Source organism: Pelophylax lessonae, assembly GCF_965119305.1.
Source record: "Pelophylax lessonae genome assembly, chromosome: 5".
Lineage (NCBI taxonomy): Eukaryota > Metazoa > Chordata > Amphibia > Anura > Ranidae > Pelophylax > Pelophylax lessonae.
The window spans coordinates 18,584,050-18,602,823 of NC_138772.1; the positions used below are offsets into that span (position 1 = coordinate 18,584,050).

The 18,774-nt window shown below is 44.5% G+C and overlaps 1 protein-coding gene across 1 annotated transcript in view; it reads left to right on the forward strand.

Annotated features, from left to right (window-relative positions):
• WNT9A (Wnt family member 9A) overlaps nucleotides 1-18,774 on the forward strand; it is a 178,641-nt gene that overhangs the window by 123,948 nt on the left and 35,919 nt on the right. The window contains exon 2 of the mRNA XM_082259570.1: nucleotides 15,413-15,672. Coding sequence (XP_082115696.1) covers nucleotides 15,413-15,672 — 260 coding nt within the window. The remainder of the gene's footprint in view (nucleotides 1-15,412; nucleotides 15,673-18,774) is intronic.

Below are 18,774 nucleotides of genomic sequence, written 5' to 3' on the forward strand. Positions count from 1 at the left end.
CCTTTGCTAAATTACTCTGCACTGATGGAGGACTCTGCTCCTTCCTGTATAACTCTCCTCTCCTGAAATACTCTTCTCTGCTGGAGGACTCTGCTCCTTCCTCTAACTCTCCTCTCCTGAAATACTCTGCATTGCTGGGGGATTCTGCTCCTTCCTCTACTCAGCTCTCCTCTACTGAATGCCTCTGCACTGCTGGAAGACTCTGCTCCTTCCTCTGACTCTCCTCTTTTGAAATACTCTGCACTGCTGGAGGACTCTGCTCCTTCCTCTACTCAGCTCTCCTCTCCTGAATAGCTCTGCACTGCTGGAGGACTCTGCTTTTTCCTCTACTCAGCTCTCCTCTCCTGAATGGCTCTGCACTGCTGGAGGACTCTGCTCCTTCCTCTACTCAGCTCTCCTCTCCTGAATAGCTCTGCACTGCTGGAGGACTCTGCTCCTTCCTCTACTCAGCTCTCCTCTCCTGAATAGCTCTGCACTGCTGGAGGACTCTGCTCCTTCCTCTACTCAGCTCTCCTCTACTGAATGGCTCTGCACTGCTGGAGGACTCTGCTCCTTCCTCTAACTCTCCTCTTTTGAAATACTCTGCTCTGCTGGAGGACTCTGCTCCTTCCTCTATTCAGCTCTCCTCTCCTGACATACTCTACACCGCTGGAGGACTCTGCTCCTTACTCTAGAACTCTCCTCTCATTAAATACTCTGCACTGCTGGAAGACTCTGCTCTTTTCTCTATCCAACACTCCTCTACTGAAATTGGTCCTTTTTCTAAAGCTGGCTACACAATATACAATTTTTATACAATTTTCTTGTACAACTTTCCTTTATATTTACCAGAACCATATAATACGAGGTCAAACCTAAACACTTTCAAAATTGTATGCAATTAGGAAGGCCCTCACACTTCATAGTTGAAGATAAATCAAAAGGAAATTGAACAACAAAAATTGTATAAAGTGTATCCAGCTATACTCTCCTCCCCTGAAATACTCTGCACAGCTGAGGGAGTCTGCCCCTTCCTCTATAGCTCTCCTCCCCTGAAATACTCTGTACTGCTGAGGGAGTCTGCCCCTTCCTCTATCTAACCCTCCTGTCCTAAAATTCCCTGATAATGAGATTTGTCAATACATGGCTTCATCTCCTGAGATTCCAAGCACTGGAGCAGTGAGGTCAGTGGCGGAGCTAGACTTTTAAAACAGGGGTGGCAAAGGGGTGGCAAGGTATTATTTTGGGGGGTCAATATATTGCAATATTTTTTTTCGGCGGATCCTCTTCGTCGCGCATTTTTAGTAGTGCAGAGTTACTACAGTGTGCCCCCATTCAAAGCAGAGTTACTACAGTGTGCCCCCATTCAAAGCAGAGTTACTACAGTGTGCCCCCATTCAATGCAGAGTTACTACAGCATGCCCCCATTCAATGCAGTGACCAGAGTGTCCCCCATCAATGCAGTGACCAGAGTGTCCCCCATCAATGCAGTGACCAGAGTGTCCCCCATCAATGCAGTGACCAGAGTGTCCCCCATCAATGCAGTGACCAGCATGCCCCCCATCAATGTAGTGACCAGCGTACCCCCCCATCAATGTAGTGACCAGGCCAGCATCCATCAATGTAGTGACCAGCGTACCCCCCATCAATGTAGTGACCAGCATGCCGTGTCCCCTTCAATGCAGAGACCAGAGAGACTTACCTAAGGTAGAAGAAGAAGAACACAGCCTGACACATCCATCCCACATGTTCAGTCTGCCTGGCCTGCAGCTAGTTCTCTTGACTGAACAGTGAGCGCGGCACAGCGGACCAATCACGTCGTGAGTAGCGCCACAGCGAACCAATCAGGTGTGCAAGCACGCGTGATTGGTTAGCTGTGCAGCTGCTCACGGCGCCGCTGCTGCTCACCGTTCAATCAGGAGAACTAGCTGCAGGCGCCCACGCTCTATCGTTCAGCTAATGAGTGTAATGTTTTCAGCGAAGGGGGTGGCAACAGGGGTGGCAAGGACTTCGTCTGAGGTGGCAATTGCCACCCCAGCTAGCCCTCTGGCTCTGCCACTGAGTGAGGTCTCTGGCTTTGTTCTCCACCTTGGAGTTGTGGGTGGATCTGCTGCGTTCTCCATAATATGAAGCAGATGATCCTCCTAATGGTCACAGCAAGTGTACCGAACTCTGAGATTCTTCCCTCCCCGAAGTCGCTGAGGGATTGAAGGAACCCTTAGAAGGTAGAAATCTAGTGATGGTAGGAAGGAATTTGTTCCATTCTTTTCCTTATATCAGACCAGCATTCGAGTATTTAGACAAATTAAACATTTTGTAAAAGGCAAGGCATTTAATTTAATATTTAATATGACAACTGCTTTCCAAGATCAGTTTTTTTAAAAAAAAAGCTAATTTTGGGAGGACATTTTTTTTTTTTTAAGTGGCATATATCCCTTTAAAACCTGAGTTCTCGCCAAACCTCTAACGCTATTTATTTATTTTTATTATGATATTATAATTCTATATTTTTTTATTAGATTTTTATATTGTGTTCTAGCCAAAGATTGTTTGCTGCTATATCCCTTTAAAACCTGAGCTCTGGGCAAAATTCTAAACGCGATTTATTTTTTTATTATGATTATTAGTATAATTCTATATTTTTTAATTCGATTTTTATGTTGTTTTATAGCCAAAGATTGCTGCTATATCCCTTTTAATACATGAGCTCTGGGCAAACTTCTAAACGCTATTTATTTATTAATTTTTTTTATTGCTATGATTATTATTATTATCATGATTATTCTAATTATATATTTTTAATTTGATTTTTATATTGTATTATAGCCAAAGATTTTTTTTGCTGCTGTTCACATATACGTATAGGCCTGCAAACCTTATTTTATTGTATGTGGTTTACTCAGTTAAACGTTAAGTTACAAAGTTCAAATAAATTACTATTTTTTTTTTCTTGTCCCAACATCCAGTGCATTTGCAGTGTCCTCTTACACTCCTTCCTGCCCAGGTCACCTCTGGACTGCAGAACATCTTCCCTTCTCTTATAGAGATGGGGTGAGTTGATTTGTAGTCCAAACACGTTCTCTATCCTGGGGTGACAACCAGTGGCAGCTGACGGACCACACCATACCCCCCGGACCACACCAGCCCGCACACCATAACGCCCCCCCCGTCGCCGGCTCATTCACCGTGAAGGGCAGGCAGCGGCGGCGGCTTCTCCTCAGTCTGCTGTGTCTCCTCGTCCTCCCTCCCTCCCTCCTCCTTGACCAATGGCATGGCATCGCCTTTTGGCCAATCGGGAAACGGGTTTTAGAACCCGCTTCCAGATTGGCCAGGAGGAGGATCCGTGGGACAATAGCGAATGTACATTCGCTATTGTCACACAACTGGGTGGGCTTGTGGTGCAGTGCTCTGCGCCCCAAGCCCACTTTTTTTTTTAGCCTATTAGAGCCTCTGGCTCTAATCACATGGTTAAACAAAAGCCCCATTGAACTCCATGCGTCCGGTGCCCTGCATGTAGATTAGGGGGCCGGACGCATGGATGGGGGGGCGGTGCCCCTGCGCCCCTAATGCACCATCCGCCACTGGTGACAACACTACTCCTCCTCCATAAAAAATGAGTGTAAACGTTGTCACCCTAGGACAGGAAGTGTTGGTGGCAGGTGGAGGGGGCCGAACTTCTGAGGGGCGCTGTCCCCTGGAAGTGGGGAAGGGTACCTGTCAAAAACAGGTACCCGTTCCCCCCCCTCCCCCCTGAAAGGTGCCAAATGTGGCGCCGGAGGGGGGTAGGAAGCAGATCAGCAGAGTTCCACTTTTGGGTGGAACTCCGCTTTAAGATGCCAGGGTCTAGAAAGTCATAATGGTGCATAATGGAAACCCGTGGCTTTGTGTAACTAAAAGGCATCATCCACCTGCTGGCGTGTATACAATTTTTGATAAATTTTTAGGCATTTTGCCAAGGCACCCCCTGAAGAAACCTCAAGACACCCCAATGTGCCTGGGCACCCTGGTTGAAAAAGGCTGTTCTAGAGTATACAAAAGGAGTCACTCCATACTTAGTAAATGCAGCTAAATCCCTGATTCCCAAATACTGGAAACAAGCAGTATGACCCACAAGCAGTATAACCTCTGCTTAATAATGTATTAACCAGTTCCAGACCGCCCGCCGCAGTTGTACTGCGGCATGCACCCCTTCCTGCGCGAGCCGATGTAGTACAACGTCGGTCGCACACATGGTGCTGGGGGGGTGAGTGAGTGCCACCAGCGGCACGGCACGCTCCCGCCCCCACTAGGCAGCGGGGATGCCGATGCACGGGTCCGGCGGCCGCGATTGCCACTGGCCAGCCACCCGCGATCGCTCCCCACTGAGAGAGAACGGGCAGCTGTTGTAAACACAGCCGACCGTTCTCTCAAATGATTACAGAGCGCCTGTGATCCTTCTATACAGGATCACAGGTCTCTATGGTAATTTCAAAAGCCCAACCCCCCCACAGTTAGTAAACACTCCCTAAGCCAGTGGTTCTTAACCTTGTTGGAGGTACTGAACCCCACCAGTTTCATATGCGCATTCACCGAACCCTTCTTAATTGGAAAAATAAAATATGATTTTTTCAAATTCAAAACATAGGTATATATTATTTTAGGTATATATTTATACATGAGTGCACAAAATGAACAAAACCATTAAAGAACAGAACTATTACGAACATAGAACAAAACCATTAAAACATGATTTTCACACAAAAACATAATAATGAATATTTACTGCAAATCAGTGTGACTTCACTGTTGTCTTTCATAAACCAGTTCAGAAATGACCTCCGTCGAACCCGCGAGACTGACTCACTTTATTCCTTTGATCACCCACTAGGTTTACCCCTTCCCTGCCAGTGTCATTATTACAGTAACAATGCATATTATTTAGCACTGATTACTGTAGTAATGTCACTGGCCCCCCCAAAAGTGTCAAAAATGTCAGTTAGGGGTCCGATCTGTCCGCCGCAATGTCACAGTCCCACTAAAAATTGCAGATTGCCGCCATTACTAGTAAAATAAAATTTTAAAAATAAACAAAATTGACATAAATCTTTCCCCTGGTTTGTAGCCGCGATACCTTTTGCGCAAACCAATCAAAATACGCTTATTGCGATTTTATTTAAAAATATGTAGCAAAATACAAATTGGCCTAAAAGGATGAAAAAATTTACTCTGTACATTTTTTTTTTTTTGGGAATGTTATATAGCAAAATGTGAAAAATACGTTTTTTTTTTTTTTTGTTTGTTTCTTTTTCAGAATTGTCGCACGCTTTTGTTTATAGCGCAAAAAAATAAAAATTGCAGAGGTGATCAAATACCACTAAAAGAAAGCTTCAGCTTTATTTGAGTACAGTGTCGCACGACCGCGCAATTTTCCATTAAAGTAACGCAGTGCCGAATCGCAAAAAATGGCCTGGTCATTAAGGGGGAAAATCCTTCCGGGCCAGCACTGATGAATGGCTGCCTGCATTAGGCTGTGTATTAATAGCTAGAACGTCCGCACACACTGGGCGGCTGAGGTTTCTCTGCCGAGAGGGTGTCGAAGACCACTCTGTCCCCACTAATGATCAGTAGCCGGTGGTACTGGCTCACAATCATGTGACCCCCCCTTACAGCCTATTGCAATGGTCATATGATCCTTCCCGCCCCCTTTTTCTTAAGGGGACGCCAAGGTGGGAAGGGGTTAATTTGGTGTCTTCTACAATCTGCCTGGAGCTTAACCAAAAGTTTTTTTTTTTTTTTTTTTTTTTTTGTAATTTTTTTTGTAATTTTTTTTTTATACATTTTTTTTTTGTACATTTTTTTTTGTACACTTTTTTTGTACATTTTTTTTTTATAAAATAAAAATTTAAATTTTGTAAAATAATTTCAATGCTCTCTGTAGTTATCCAGATCCATTCGGTCAGCTGGGTTTTAACTGCGGCATTGGATGGTGAGCTGCAGAACAACTGGAATAAAAAAAAAAAGAAAAGAAAAACCTGTTCTTAGTTTGAACTTCTGACCCAGCAGACGCTGTTTCTTTGCATGCTCTCGGCCCGTCCAGAAGGAAAGATTGGTTTAGCAGAAAAGCTGGCAAGCCTAGCTCAGAAGTCATGTAAGGATTAAGTCAGATTTGTGAGAAAAGGGCTCCTTTTTAAAACAAAAAGGCCGCAGCCAAAGCCAAGACTGCAGGCTGAGGAATGCAATATTTCAGCAGAGCTGTCATGGAGTGACACTGGAATTCGGCATCACTCACCTGGCCCGGGTTCTTCCCTTACTGAGCGCCAGCGATGGAGAAAGGCAGGCGATGGACGCGGCCTTCCCGTCAGTCTTTTTCCCGATTTTCAAATGGGCTTTCTGGGCCAAGAGGCAACTCCCAGCAGCTCGGGGAGAAGCCGTCATTGTGAAGTATTGCGTTCTGTGGTTGTAGATTGAGAGGTTTGTAAAAGATGAGACTTTTGCTGTCACAGTCTGGAGATGGGTGGTGGGATTCACCCCTAATGGACTCAATAGCTGCTTGGCATCATTTCTGTGAAGGAAAAACGTAAAATTGAGCTCAATTTGAGAGTCAATTAGAAACAAATTTTGCAACCCATTCACCAAAGGCCTACTCAATTTTGGAAAATTTTACCGATCATGCCTAGAGCCCACTGAGGCACAAATCATGCCTAGAGCACACTGAGGCACAAATCATGCCTAGAGCACACTGAGGCACAAATCATGCCAGTCCACTGAGGCACAAATCATGCCTAGAGCACACTGAGGCACAAATCATGCCTAGAGCACACTGAGGCACAAATCATGCCTAGAGCACACTGAGGCACAAATCATGCCTAGAGCACACTGAGGCACAAATCATGCCTAGAGCACACTGAGGCACAAATCATGCCTAGAGCACACTGAGGCACAAATCATGCCTAGAGCACACTGAGGCACAAATCATGCCAGTCCACTGAGGCACAAATGAGGCCTAGAGCACACTGAGGCACAAATGAGGCCTAGAGCACACTGAGGCACAAATGAGGCCTAGAGCACACTGAGGCACAAATGAGGCCTAGAGCACACTGAGGCACAAATGAGGCCTAGAGCACACTGAGGCACAAATGAGGCCTAGAGCACACTGAGGCACAAATGAGGCCTAGAGCACACTGAGGCACAAATCATGCCTAGAGCACACTGAGGCACAAATCATGCCTAGAGCACACTGAGGCACAAATCATGCCTAGAGCACACTGAGGTACAAATCATGCCAGTCATGCCTATAGTCTACTGGACCACAAATTTTGAGCATTTCTAGAGTCTACTAGACCAGAAATATTATGCTGATCATTCCTATAGCCTACTGGGCCATAAAACTATGCCAATCATGCCTAGAGTCTATTGGGTCACAGATTTACAATTTCTAGAGCCTACTGGACCATAAAATTATATCGATCACCATATGTTGCCCAGTGATTTTTTTTTTTATAAATTGTAGCTCTAGTGGGGGGGTCTAAGGATGATCAACAAAATTTGTGGCCTAGTGGGCTCTAGGAACGATCTTTCCTTTGACCCCACTAGGGCAACAATTTATACCAAGCATCACTTGAGCCAATTATGGTCCATTGGACTCTAGGGATATTCATCAGAATTTGTGGTCTAGTGGATTCCAGGGAAGATCCATCCTAGTTTGTGGCCCAATGGACTGTAGGGATTAACAATATAAATTGTAGTTCCAGTGGGGTCTAGAGATGATCCACATAATTTGTGGCCTAGTGGGCTCCAGGAACAATTATCCCCTGACCCCACTAGAGCAACAATTTTATACCAAGCATCCCTAGAGCCCACTATGGTCCAGTCGACTCTAGGGATAATTATCATAAGTTGTGGTCTAGCAGACTCCAGGGATGATCATCAGAATTTATGGCCCAGTGGACTCCATGAAGGATCATCAGAATTGGTGGGCCAGCGGACTCTAGGGATGAGTTTCCACCTCCAGCTTGTTCAATTAAGCTTCAAGGAAAAAACCTGGAGGCGGATTGCAAAAATCTGGTGCAGCTCTGCATAGAAACCAATTCGTTTCGAGGTTTATTTTTTTGGTCAAAGCTTAATTTGAACAAGCTGAAGTTAGAAGCTGATTGGCTACCATTCACAGCTGCACCAGGTTGTGCACGCTTTGCTCATATCCATAGGCAGCATAAATTCTAGGAAAGGCATGAGATTCGCTTGCAACAAAGTAATCAATTGGTAACTTTGCAAGTCACATGGTGAGATGGTTACATAGTTGAGTTGAAAAGACACATGCACCACATCGTATGGCGCATGTGCCGTGCAGTGTATCTGCGGCTCCTTTCAAGCATCGGTAAGATGCCAGGGATGGAGAGGGGGACAAGGGTAACTTCTGAGCGCAGGAGCTGCATTTTCAGAGGTTGCTCAATTGCTGAAGTGGACGAGGAACCCAGAAGTAGCCCAGGAAATGGTGGGGAACAGAGCAGCAACTGACCACATGGGTTGGTCAGTGCTGAAGGAGGGAAGGGAATAGAGTACACGAACCTACTAATTGGAGAGGGTCAACGAGTGCCTTGGTTTGGTCAGTCATGAACTGGTCCACAAATTATGCCGATTATCACTACCAGCCCACTGAGGCACAAATTTATGGTGATTGTTCCTAGAGCCTACTGGGCCACAAATTATGGCGTTCATTCATAGAGCTTACAGAACCACCAATTATGGCGATCAACCATAGAACCCACTGACCATAAATTATGCCAGTCTTCCTCTATTACACTAACCTACTGATTCAGGTCAACAAGGGCCACCTTGTTTCAGTCAGTCATGATATCCTTACTGGGCCATAATCTATTCCAATCATCCCCAGTGCCCACCATTACTCTAACTTACTAATTCAGGTCAACAAGACTACCTTGTTTTCGGTCTGGCCATGAAGCCCTACTGGGTCACAAATGACACCAATTATCCCTATAGACCACTGGACTAAGTTTATGCCGATTGTTCCTAGAGCCTACTGGACCACAAATTATGGCATTCATTCCTAGGGCTTACAGAACCACCAAGTATGCTGAACAACTTTACAGCCCACTGGACCTTAAATTTTGATCACCTTGTTTCAGTCAGTCGTGAACTCTTACTAGGCCATATTATTCTGATCATCACTAGAGCCCAGCATTACTCAAACCTACTAATGCATGACCTGACCGAAACAAGGTGGTCTTGTTAACCTGAATTAGGTTAGTGTAATAGTGGGATCTAGGGATGATCGGCATAATTTCTGGCCCAGTAAGTGTTCATGGTCTGACCGAAACAAGGTGGTCTTGTTGACCTGAATTAGGTTAGTGTAATAGTGGGATCTAGGGATGATCAGCATAATTTCTGGCCCAGCAAGTGTTCATGGTCTGACCGAAACAAGGTGGTCTTGTTAACCTGAATTAGGCTAGTATAATAGTGGGATCTAGGGATGATCGGCATCCTTTCTGGCCCAGTAAGTGTTCGTGGTCTGACCGAAACAAGGTGGTCTTGTTAACCTGAATTAGGTTAGTGTAATAGTGGGAGCTAGGGATGATCGGCATAATTTCTGGCCCAGTAAGTGTTCATGGTCTGACTGAAACAAGGTGGTCTTGTTGACCTAAACACTGGGCCAGAAATTATGCCGATCATCCCTAGAACCCAATATTACGCTAACCTACTAATTCAGGTCAACAAGACCACCTTGTTTTGGACAGTCGTGAACCCTTAATAAACCACAAATTATGCTAATGACCCCCCTTCCTTTCAGTCATGCAATCCTGTCTTATGGATTTGATGATATTGCGATATTCTGTGCACACTTGCAAATTTTGGCAAGCATTCACCCACTTGCGCTTGAAGATGTTAAGTCCACTTTAAGGGCCGTCATTTAAAAAAAAAGAAACCTCTTCCCATCAAGACCCGTCATATTTAAGCTCCAAAGCCTATAGAAAATTATTTTTTCTTCAAAGAGTGTGATGAGACTAGTCGGCAGTGAGACCGGTGACAGGTCCTGGATATGTATGAAAGGAATGGCCGCCAAGTCCATCAACTCTTCCCTTGTAGCCGGGATGACGAAGTGGATGGATTTTTGGAAGCGGCTTTCACATACACCTAATACTCTGCTAACAGCTGATAAGATGGAATACTCTGATTTGAATTGTCCCAGACAGAAGAACAAGAATATATCACCAATCATTATTGGCCCATCTCCACCAGTTTCATTATGTCTTCCCAAAATCTTCCATTGACAGCCCTCCATAAGATTTTTTTTTTTTTTTTTTTTATCTCCTGCCTGGTAGGATCTTTCATTGTAGTCATTAGGATTTTTTTTTATGTCATATTTTTCATTCCCTCGTGCCTGATTTGTGAGCGCTGATCCTGTAACATGGGCTTGGTACCCCTTCCAAGATGGTTGGGCACACGCCAGGTTGAGAAATGCCCTATTGTTACCATGCCAGAGACTGTATGGGATACAGTACAGCTTCATTAGAGTCTGCTTGCCAGAGGGAAGGGAATATTACACCAACCAACTAATTGGAGGGGGTCAACGAGACGACCTTGGTTTGGTCAGCCGTGAACCCCCCCACCTTCCACTCAGCCATCCAATCCTGCCGTCTTATTGATTTGGTGGTATTACTTCGCCGCAGACAAATTGGCAGTGGCACTGTGCCTTTTATTAGCAGTGTGACAAACTAAATAACTTGTTTTTCTTTTTGTAGCAGACTGGAACGTCTTTCCAATGTAGTATTTTATCAGATAAAGTGTTTTTTTTTTCCCTTGTTTTATTGGAGGGTAAAGTTTTATTGTTGATGAAAAAAAGAAATCTAGCTCAAGGGTCGGTTTTAAAATGTTGTTCTCGTGTTTTATACAATGCTTAAACCTATGTTGGCGCAGAGTTTCTTCTGCTTTGTGTTGAATTGGGGGGGGAAGGTAGCATTCTGATCTTATGTCTGTAGTCCCAGGGGCGGACTACTGTACAAATGTTTTTGAAGGTGAGTGGATTATCAATCCCCGCCATGATAAGTGCCTACAGAAGATTTGGCTAGCATGTTGATTTGCACCCTACCATAGAACAAAGGTGACTTTTTTTTTTTTTTTTTTATTATTATTTTTTATTATTATTTTTTTTTTTTTTTATTTTCTGTTTTTGCTAGGCAATGGTGGTGCCTGATGGCGATTTGATGGTGAATAAACATTGACTGATGTACTTAGTGACATGATGAAAATCTAGCACTTGACCAAAAAACATTATACATTTTATTTATAAGGTTCTTAAATAAAAAAATAAAAAAATTAGTTTCTTAAAACCTAGGTTTTGAAGATACTGAGCACAGGCCATAGGATGTGTGTGTATTCCTTTTTTTATTTTTGTTGCTTGAACTTCTGCTCCTGGATTGGGAAGGTGGGATGATTTTGGCACACTTTAATTTCATGTCGAATTATTTATTAAAACAAATTATGACTTCTCTTTTTTTCTTTTTCTTTTTTTCTTTTTTTTTCTTTTTTTCTTTTTTTCTTTTTTTTTCCTTTTTTTTCCTTTTTTTTCCCTTTTACGTTCACCATTATTGTACATGGTAATTTTGTACACCTATCACCGTATTGGTTGTTTTTATTTGGAATTTTATTAAACACATTGGTTATTTATTTATTTCGTTTAGGAGTTTCACTCACTATATATTGGTGACACTCTGATATTTGTGTGTTTTTACTTCATACATTATAAGGTAGCGCCGATATCAATCACCACATTTTATATTGCACTCTTACCCTTGTACTCAAGGGTTGATTGGTGGCAGCTTACACCTTCCATTCACAACACCTCCCCCCCCATATGCACCTTAGTCCATAGCGCTGGTCATTTCTCTTTATCAAATTATGACAAATTATAGTATTTTTTGGAGAATTTTGTATTGGGATTTTTACTTTTGGGTTCTCATTGAATTTTTTTTTTCTTGGGGGGGGGGGGGGGGGGTGGGGAACTCTTTTGATTTTGGGGGCTCTTTTTTTTTATTTGTTGTAGGAATCTAGTCCACATTGGTCCGAAATGTTGCCATGTGGGCTGCCTAGCCAAAATTGGTGACTTTTTTTTTTTTACAACTTTGGGTTCTAACAAAGCCATGATGGCTGCTACTGACTGTGCACCTACAAGGAACATTTCTTAACAGAAAAAGGGGGGGTCCTTTTTGTAACCATTGGGAGCCAATTAAGACTAGCTTTCATATTCTTTAGGGCCCTCCTAGCCATGGCTCCTGATCCAGCTAGATATTTGTTTTGTGTACCTCAACTGTGCAGAACAGCCATTTGCCAAAATCTGGACAGCACAATTGCTATACACCCCTGTCGACTTCAATGCACAGGTAATATCTTGCTGGAGCAGAGACAGGTAAGTAGAAGACTGGCAGGGGCCTTACTGAATGTTCAACTGCACTGTGCCTGTTTTGACAGCATGTTGGTGAAATGCATTGGAGAGACATGTCGGTAAAATGAACAGATAATTTCACTTGAATTGAATACAAACCATGTTAATCTCAGCATTGTGTGAAAATTGGCTCCAACTAGAATTTGTGGTTGGGGAAACTCAATAGTAATTGGTTTCGGCACACTTGGAAAGAACTTGGATCTGTTTTGGCAGAAGTGTTGTAGGGGCGTCTCTTGTTGGTATATAGATTCAAACAGCCTCTGTTGGTATTGGAGTGGAGGAGTTGAATATCTTGTTATGCATGTCATGGTGAACATTACTACCTAAAAATGGAGATCTAGGGTGGGGTAGAAATGGAGATCTAGGGTTGGGTAGGAATGGAGATCTAGGGTGGGGTAGGAATGGAGGTTCTAGGGTGGGGTAGGAATGGAGGTTCTAGGGTGGGGTAGGAATGGAGGTTCTAGGGTGGGGTAGAAATGGAGGTTCTAGGGTGCGGTAGAAATGGATATATCTAAGGTGGGGTAGAAATGGATAGATCTAGGGTGGGGTAGAAATGGATATATCTAGGGTGGGGTAGAAATGGATATATCTGGGGTGGGGTAGAAATGGAGATTTAGGGTGGGGTAGAAACAGGACAATCTTACCGAATAGGCACGCTGGGCAGTTGCCTGGGGGCCCCACTTGCCCAGCGACCCAGCCTCAGTCAAGCATTAGTCCCAATTCCCGTGTGCATCCGGCCACCGAACTTAGCAGGTGGCAAGCGCCTGTCGGCCCACTTGGACTGTGGAGGGGGAGCCCACAACTGCAGGAATGCCTGCCTGCCTCCACGGGAACAGCACACACTGGACAGTCGAGTCTGACTCCCGTCTGTGTGTGTGGACCCAGCCACCCAACTTGGAAGCTGTCTTTAGCCTGGCACTGCCGTACCAATAAATATCGCCTTATCCATAATTTGCATTTTATTCTCATGGGTGATTGGGTAGGCGGGGCCCCAGTGCACTGCATTGTCCGGGGCCCTTTAATGCTCTTAAGACGGCACTGGGTAGAAATGGAGATTTAGGGTGGGGTAGAAATGGAGATCTAGGGTGGGGTAGAAATGGAGATCTAGGTTGGGGTAGAAATGGAGATCTAGGGTGGGGTAAAAATGGAGATCTAGGGTGGGGTAGAAATGGAGATCTAGGTTGGGGTAGAAAGGGAGATCTAGGTTGGGGTAGAAATGGACATCTAGGGTAGAGGAAAAATGGAGATCTAGGATATAGTGAGTCCTTGCATGCTGCCAGCCTTTTCTATAGCTGATTGAAACTTTTTTGTTAGTCATTGGACCATATAACAAACCTTTTACCCCTTGGTTATATTTGATTTTTTTTTTCTGTCAATTTGAAGGTTTTAACATGTCTAATATCTATTTTATTTGCCTTATGTATGTTGTGATCTTGTATCGAGTTGCTGTTTGGTCAGCTTGCATTAATTATATCACTTGGATGATCCATATACAGCTGTGGTTAATTTCATTTTCTCTGATTTGTACGCTACATAACTCTAATCCCTGTAATGAAAAAAAAAAAAAATTGGCATGGTTAAAGTTTTAAATACTTTAAACGTACATGGTTTTAATGTTTTTTTTCTGCTTTATGCCATCAATTAGTGTAGGGGCCCATTAACCTTGATTTTGTGAATTTTGATGCTTTTTGGTGCTTTTTATATGAGCCCTCAACATGCATCTAGAGAAAAAAAACATACCTGACTTTATTTTTTGCCAATTTATCACACGTGTATTCACATGTATATGCTGTGGGGTGCTGAAGAGTCAGTGGGTTTGTTTACCATGTTTCATCCTTGTGATCTTGAGTGACGCTGCCTTTTTTTTTTTTTCTCACCTCCTGACCTCACTTGAACATTGGGACAGTTGGCGGGCACCAGCCTCCCCCCTACTCTAAGGGGTGACCTATAGCAGGAGCAGATACTGCTATAGTCTACTCTGCTAGGTTAGGCACACTGTAGCCTCCATTTGATGGCCCATTTATAAATTACAGTCCATGGTGTGGAAGCTGCAGTGCTTCATAGACTTGTAGGCAACCTTAAAAATCAATAGTTAGAATTTTCCCTTGCCCCCTGCAACACGCCTGGTAAAACCTTTCATGTTTATAAAGGCAAAGTACAGAAAAATACTTGGTCATTCTGCCAATCACATTCATGAAGACCCACTTCTTGTCCTTTCTGACCACGCTAAAATGGAAGCAGATCATCCTAGTGTGGTCAGTGTTCACCCATGATGTATGGGAGGTCATGCTAACGAACGGCATTCTTGTTCTTTTAGTCAAGGATGTGACTGATGTGTCGGCAACACCTTGAGGGATCACAGCTCTAGGACCTGTGATGATGGCAGTACCGTTGCTCACTTCCCCCCTCTCAGCTCTTCACAGCTTAAGTAACAGTGGTTGTGGAAAATGTGCTCCACCCTACATGTTTTGTCACATTTGACGTTTGGGGCAGGAAAGCGATCAGGAGACCTCCAATACACTTCAACCCTCAAAAATTGGGTATTTCAATCATGTTTTTGTTTTACATATAAGGATTATTTTAATAAAAGCTCTACAGTTTGCAATGGTGATTTTAACAGCGTTTGACTATATGGATACTTGAAGGTGATGGAGGGCCACCTGTTTTTTTTTTTTTTTTTTTTTTTTATTCCACTCAAAATAGCGCTAAGTGTGTTTTCCGAGGCTTTAATTTTAAGGTGCTTTATAAATTGGCCCAGAGGTATTTTGTTTTGATTCCAATGAGAATCTTTCTTGGGAGATCGCCCACCATCTGTCCCGTGACAAGTTGTCACTGGGACCAAAGGGAGGGGTAATATCCCCACTCTCAGAACCCCAAATTAAAACACAAAATATAATAGGTAATCCTAACCTAAGATGTTGTGTTGCAGTATAAATTCTAAACTTTTACACAGGTCTCTGTCCACGTCCCTTCTAAGCATTTTTGTTTTTCTTTCAGGCTGACAGGGAATGAACCTTTGACAATTCTCTCTCTGACCTCAGAACCAGAGGGAGCGGCAGAGAAAGCCCACTACAAAATCTGTGACCGCCTCAAGCTTGAGCGCAAACAACGCAGGATGTGCCGGAGAGACCCGGGGGTAGCAGAGACCCTCTTGGAGGCAATTAGCATGAGTGCTCAAGAGTGCGAGTACCAATTCCACTTCGAGCGCTGGAACTGTACTCTGGAGGGACGATACAGGGACAGCCTACTTAATCGAGGTAAGTCCGCCATGGCAATTTCTCATTCAGTAAAAAATCTGATGGTCAAAGATGTCCCAATGTAAGAGGCTTAAAATGTATGTATAGCAATATTTGTGATTTTTTTTTTTTTTTAACATATCAGGTGGTTTTGATTCTATGACCCCATTGAGTAGATTAACTTTGTCCTGGAGACTACTGCCACTGAGAAAATGATGGGACGTACATGTTGCCCCTGGAATAAAATGTGAGGACAAATCTTCCAATGGAGCAACAAATTTCCCAGTGAACGCGGTCTAAGATGGAAATTTCCCTTCGCTTTGTAGAGAATTGATTATTCCCACTGCATCTCCAGGACTGAAAGTGTAGGAAATCCTTCCCAATGCGACAGATGTCAAAAAAAACAATCATTCCATTCCCCTTTTTAAACTGGAAGAGTTTTAAAGATAATTGTTTGTCTTTAGTGTTTTTCATTGAAAGTATGTTTGTAAAGGCATTCCTGAGAAATGTATTGTGGAATTCCAATATGGTGGTATAGGTATTGTGGGTTGTCCATGATCTCAATGTGGAGTCGGCATGAGAAATTTCTGAACTGCATACAATGAGTTGGGTCACTAAGCATTTTGTCAAATGGTGGCTGTAGACTTGTATGATCATCCCATGGCTCAGTTTCTGCTGTCAATCTGCCTTTGGTCAGTGCTGTATCTTGGCCTAGGCTGACAAGGCCCAGGCCTAGGGCGGCACTTTGCAGGGGGGCAGCAAAAAAGCTGCACAGCACATGAAAAAAAAACAGCCTTCTCCCGACTCTTGCACGAAAAGGGTCCCCACCAGCTTGCGCTACACTTTTAGTTTAAGCCCAGTATTATGGGGCAAATTGGGCCAGAGGGCAAGGTCCAGGAGGCAAATCAGTCTGGCACCCCCATAAAGCAGTCACACTGCTACCTGCCGGTATGATAGGCTGCACTTATGGGCACTGATAGGCTACACTGGTGGCCGCTGATGGGGGTGTACTGATGGCCACTGATGAGGCTGCACTGATGGGCAGTAATGAGGTGGCACTGATGAGGCTGAACTTATGGGAACTGATAAGGCTATGCTTATGGGCACAAATAGACTGTGGTTGTGGTCTGTGGTGTAGAGATGACAGGGCGGGCCATAAACAGGAAGGGGTGAGGCCTTTACAGGAAGGGGTGGGTTATATTTAAATTAGGGGGTGCACAAACTTAGTCAGGCCTAGGGCAGCACAAAACCTAAATACACCACTGCCTTTGGTCCTGCAAAAACATCTCTTCCGGGGGGAAAATTGCTTTGCATTAGATGTCCGATCACTTGATCTTTCAGTCTTTATTCTTCGTGGAAGAAAATCACCACTGATGGGGGGAGGATCAAGCAATTTGCCACTTAATAAAGTTTTTTAATTAATCGGGTTCTGTGATGGAATTGGTCAGTCTGTTTCTTCAGGTGGAACTTACAAAGCCGAAACTTGAAGAAGCAAAACCTAAAATCTTGCTTCAGCTAGTTTAAAACAAATTAGTTGACAGACCTGCGGTATCTGGAAATCTGGAGATTCATTGGTGAGAAACCTCATCCAGTTGTTTAACAACTAAAAGGTTCCTTGGATATACTACTAGAATAATCCAGCTTTGTAGGTCAGAGTATGGATGGGGGGAGAACCTGTGTTCTGCCCATAGGCACTGAATGGGCCAAGAAGAATTTTGTATATTTGAGTAGATTCGTGCTCCTCCTTAGGACCATGGTGATCTTATCCTGAAAGGTCACTTTGAAGGGAAATGAAAATACTCACCAGAGAGTCAGCAACTGGACCCGTATGAAAGACCTGGCAGGTGAGGGTCAGGAACTGGACCCATATGAAAGACCTGGCAGGTGAGGGTCAGGAACTGGACCCGCATCATATGAAAGACCTGGCAGGTGAGGGTCAGGAACTGGACCCGTATGAAAGACCTGGCAGGTGAGGGTCAGGAACTGGACCCGTATGAAAGACCTGGCAGGTGAGGGTCAGGAACTGGACCCCGTATGAACTGGGACCTGACAGGTGAGGGTCAGGAACTGGAACCCTCTGAACTGGGACCTGGCAGGTGAGGGTCAGGAACTGGATGAGTATGTACTAGGAATTTGCAGGTAAGGGTCAGGAAAGGGATCTGTATGAATTGAGAATTGGCAGGTAAGGGTCAGGAACTGGACCCGTATAAATTGAGAATTGGCAGGTGAGGGTCAGGAACTGGACCTGTATGGAACACCTGACAGGTCAGGATCAGGAACTGGACCTCTATGAAAGACCTGGCAGGTGAGGGTCAGGAACTGGACCCGTATGAAACACCTTGCAGGTCAGGATCAGGAACTGGACCCGTATGAAAGACCTGGCAGGTGAGGGTCAGGAACTGGACCCGTATGAAAGACCTGGCAGGTGAGGGTCAGGAACTGGACCCGTATGAAAGACCTGGCAGGTGAGGGTCAGGAACTGGACCCGTATGAAAGACCTGGCAGGTGAGGGTCAGGAACTGGACCCGTATGAAAGACCTGGCAGGTGAGGGTCAGGAACTGGACCCGTATCATATGAAAGACCTGGCAGGGTGAGGGTCAGGAACTGGACCTGTATGAAAGACCTGGCAGGTGAGAGTCAGGAACTGGACCCCGTATGAACTGGAACCTGGCAGGTGAGGGTCAGGAACTGGAACCCTATGAACCTGGGACCTGGAAGGTGAGGGTCAGGAACTGGACCCATATGAACTGGGACCTGGCAGGTGAGGGTCAGGAACTGGATGAGTATGTACTGGGAATTTGCAGGTGGGGGTCAGGAACTGGCCCCCTATGAATTGGGACTTGGCAGGGGAGGGTCAGAAACTGGACCCGTATGAATTGAGAAATGGCACGTATGGGTCAGGAACTGGACCAGTATGAATTGGCAGTTAAAGGTCAGGAAAGGGACCTGTATGAATTGACAGGTGAGGGTCAGGAACTGGACCCGTATAAATTGGGAATTGGCAGGTGAGGGTCAGGAACTGGACCTGTATGGAACACCTGGCAGGTGAGGGTCAGGAACTGGACCCGTATGAAAGACCTGGCAGGTGAGGGTCAGGAACTAGACCCGTATGAAAGACCTGG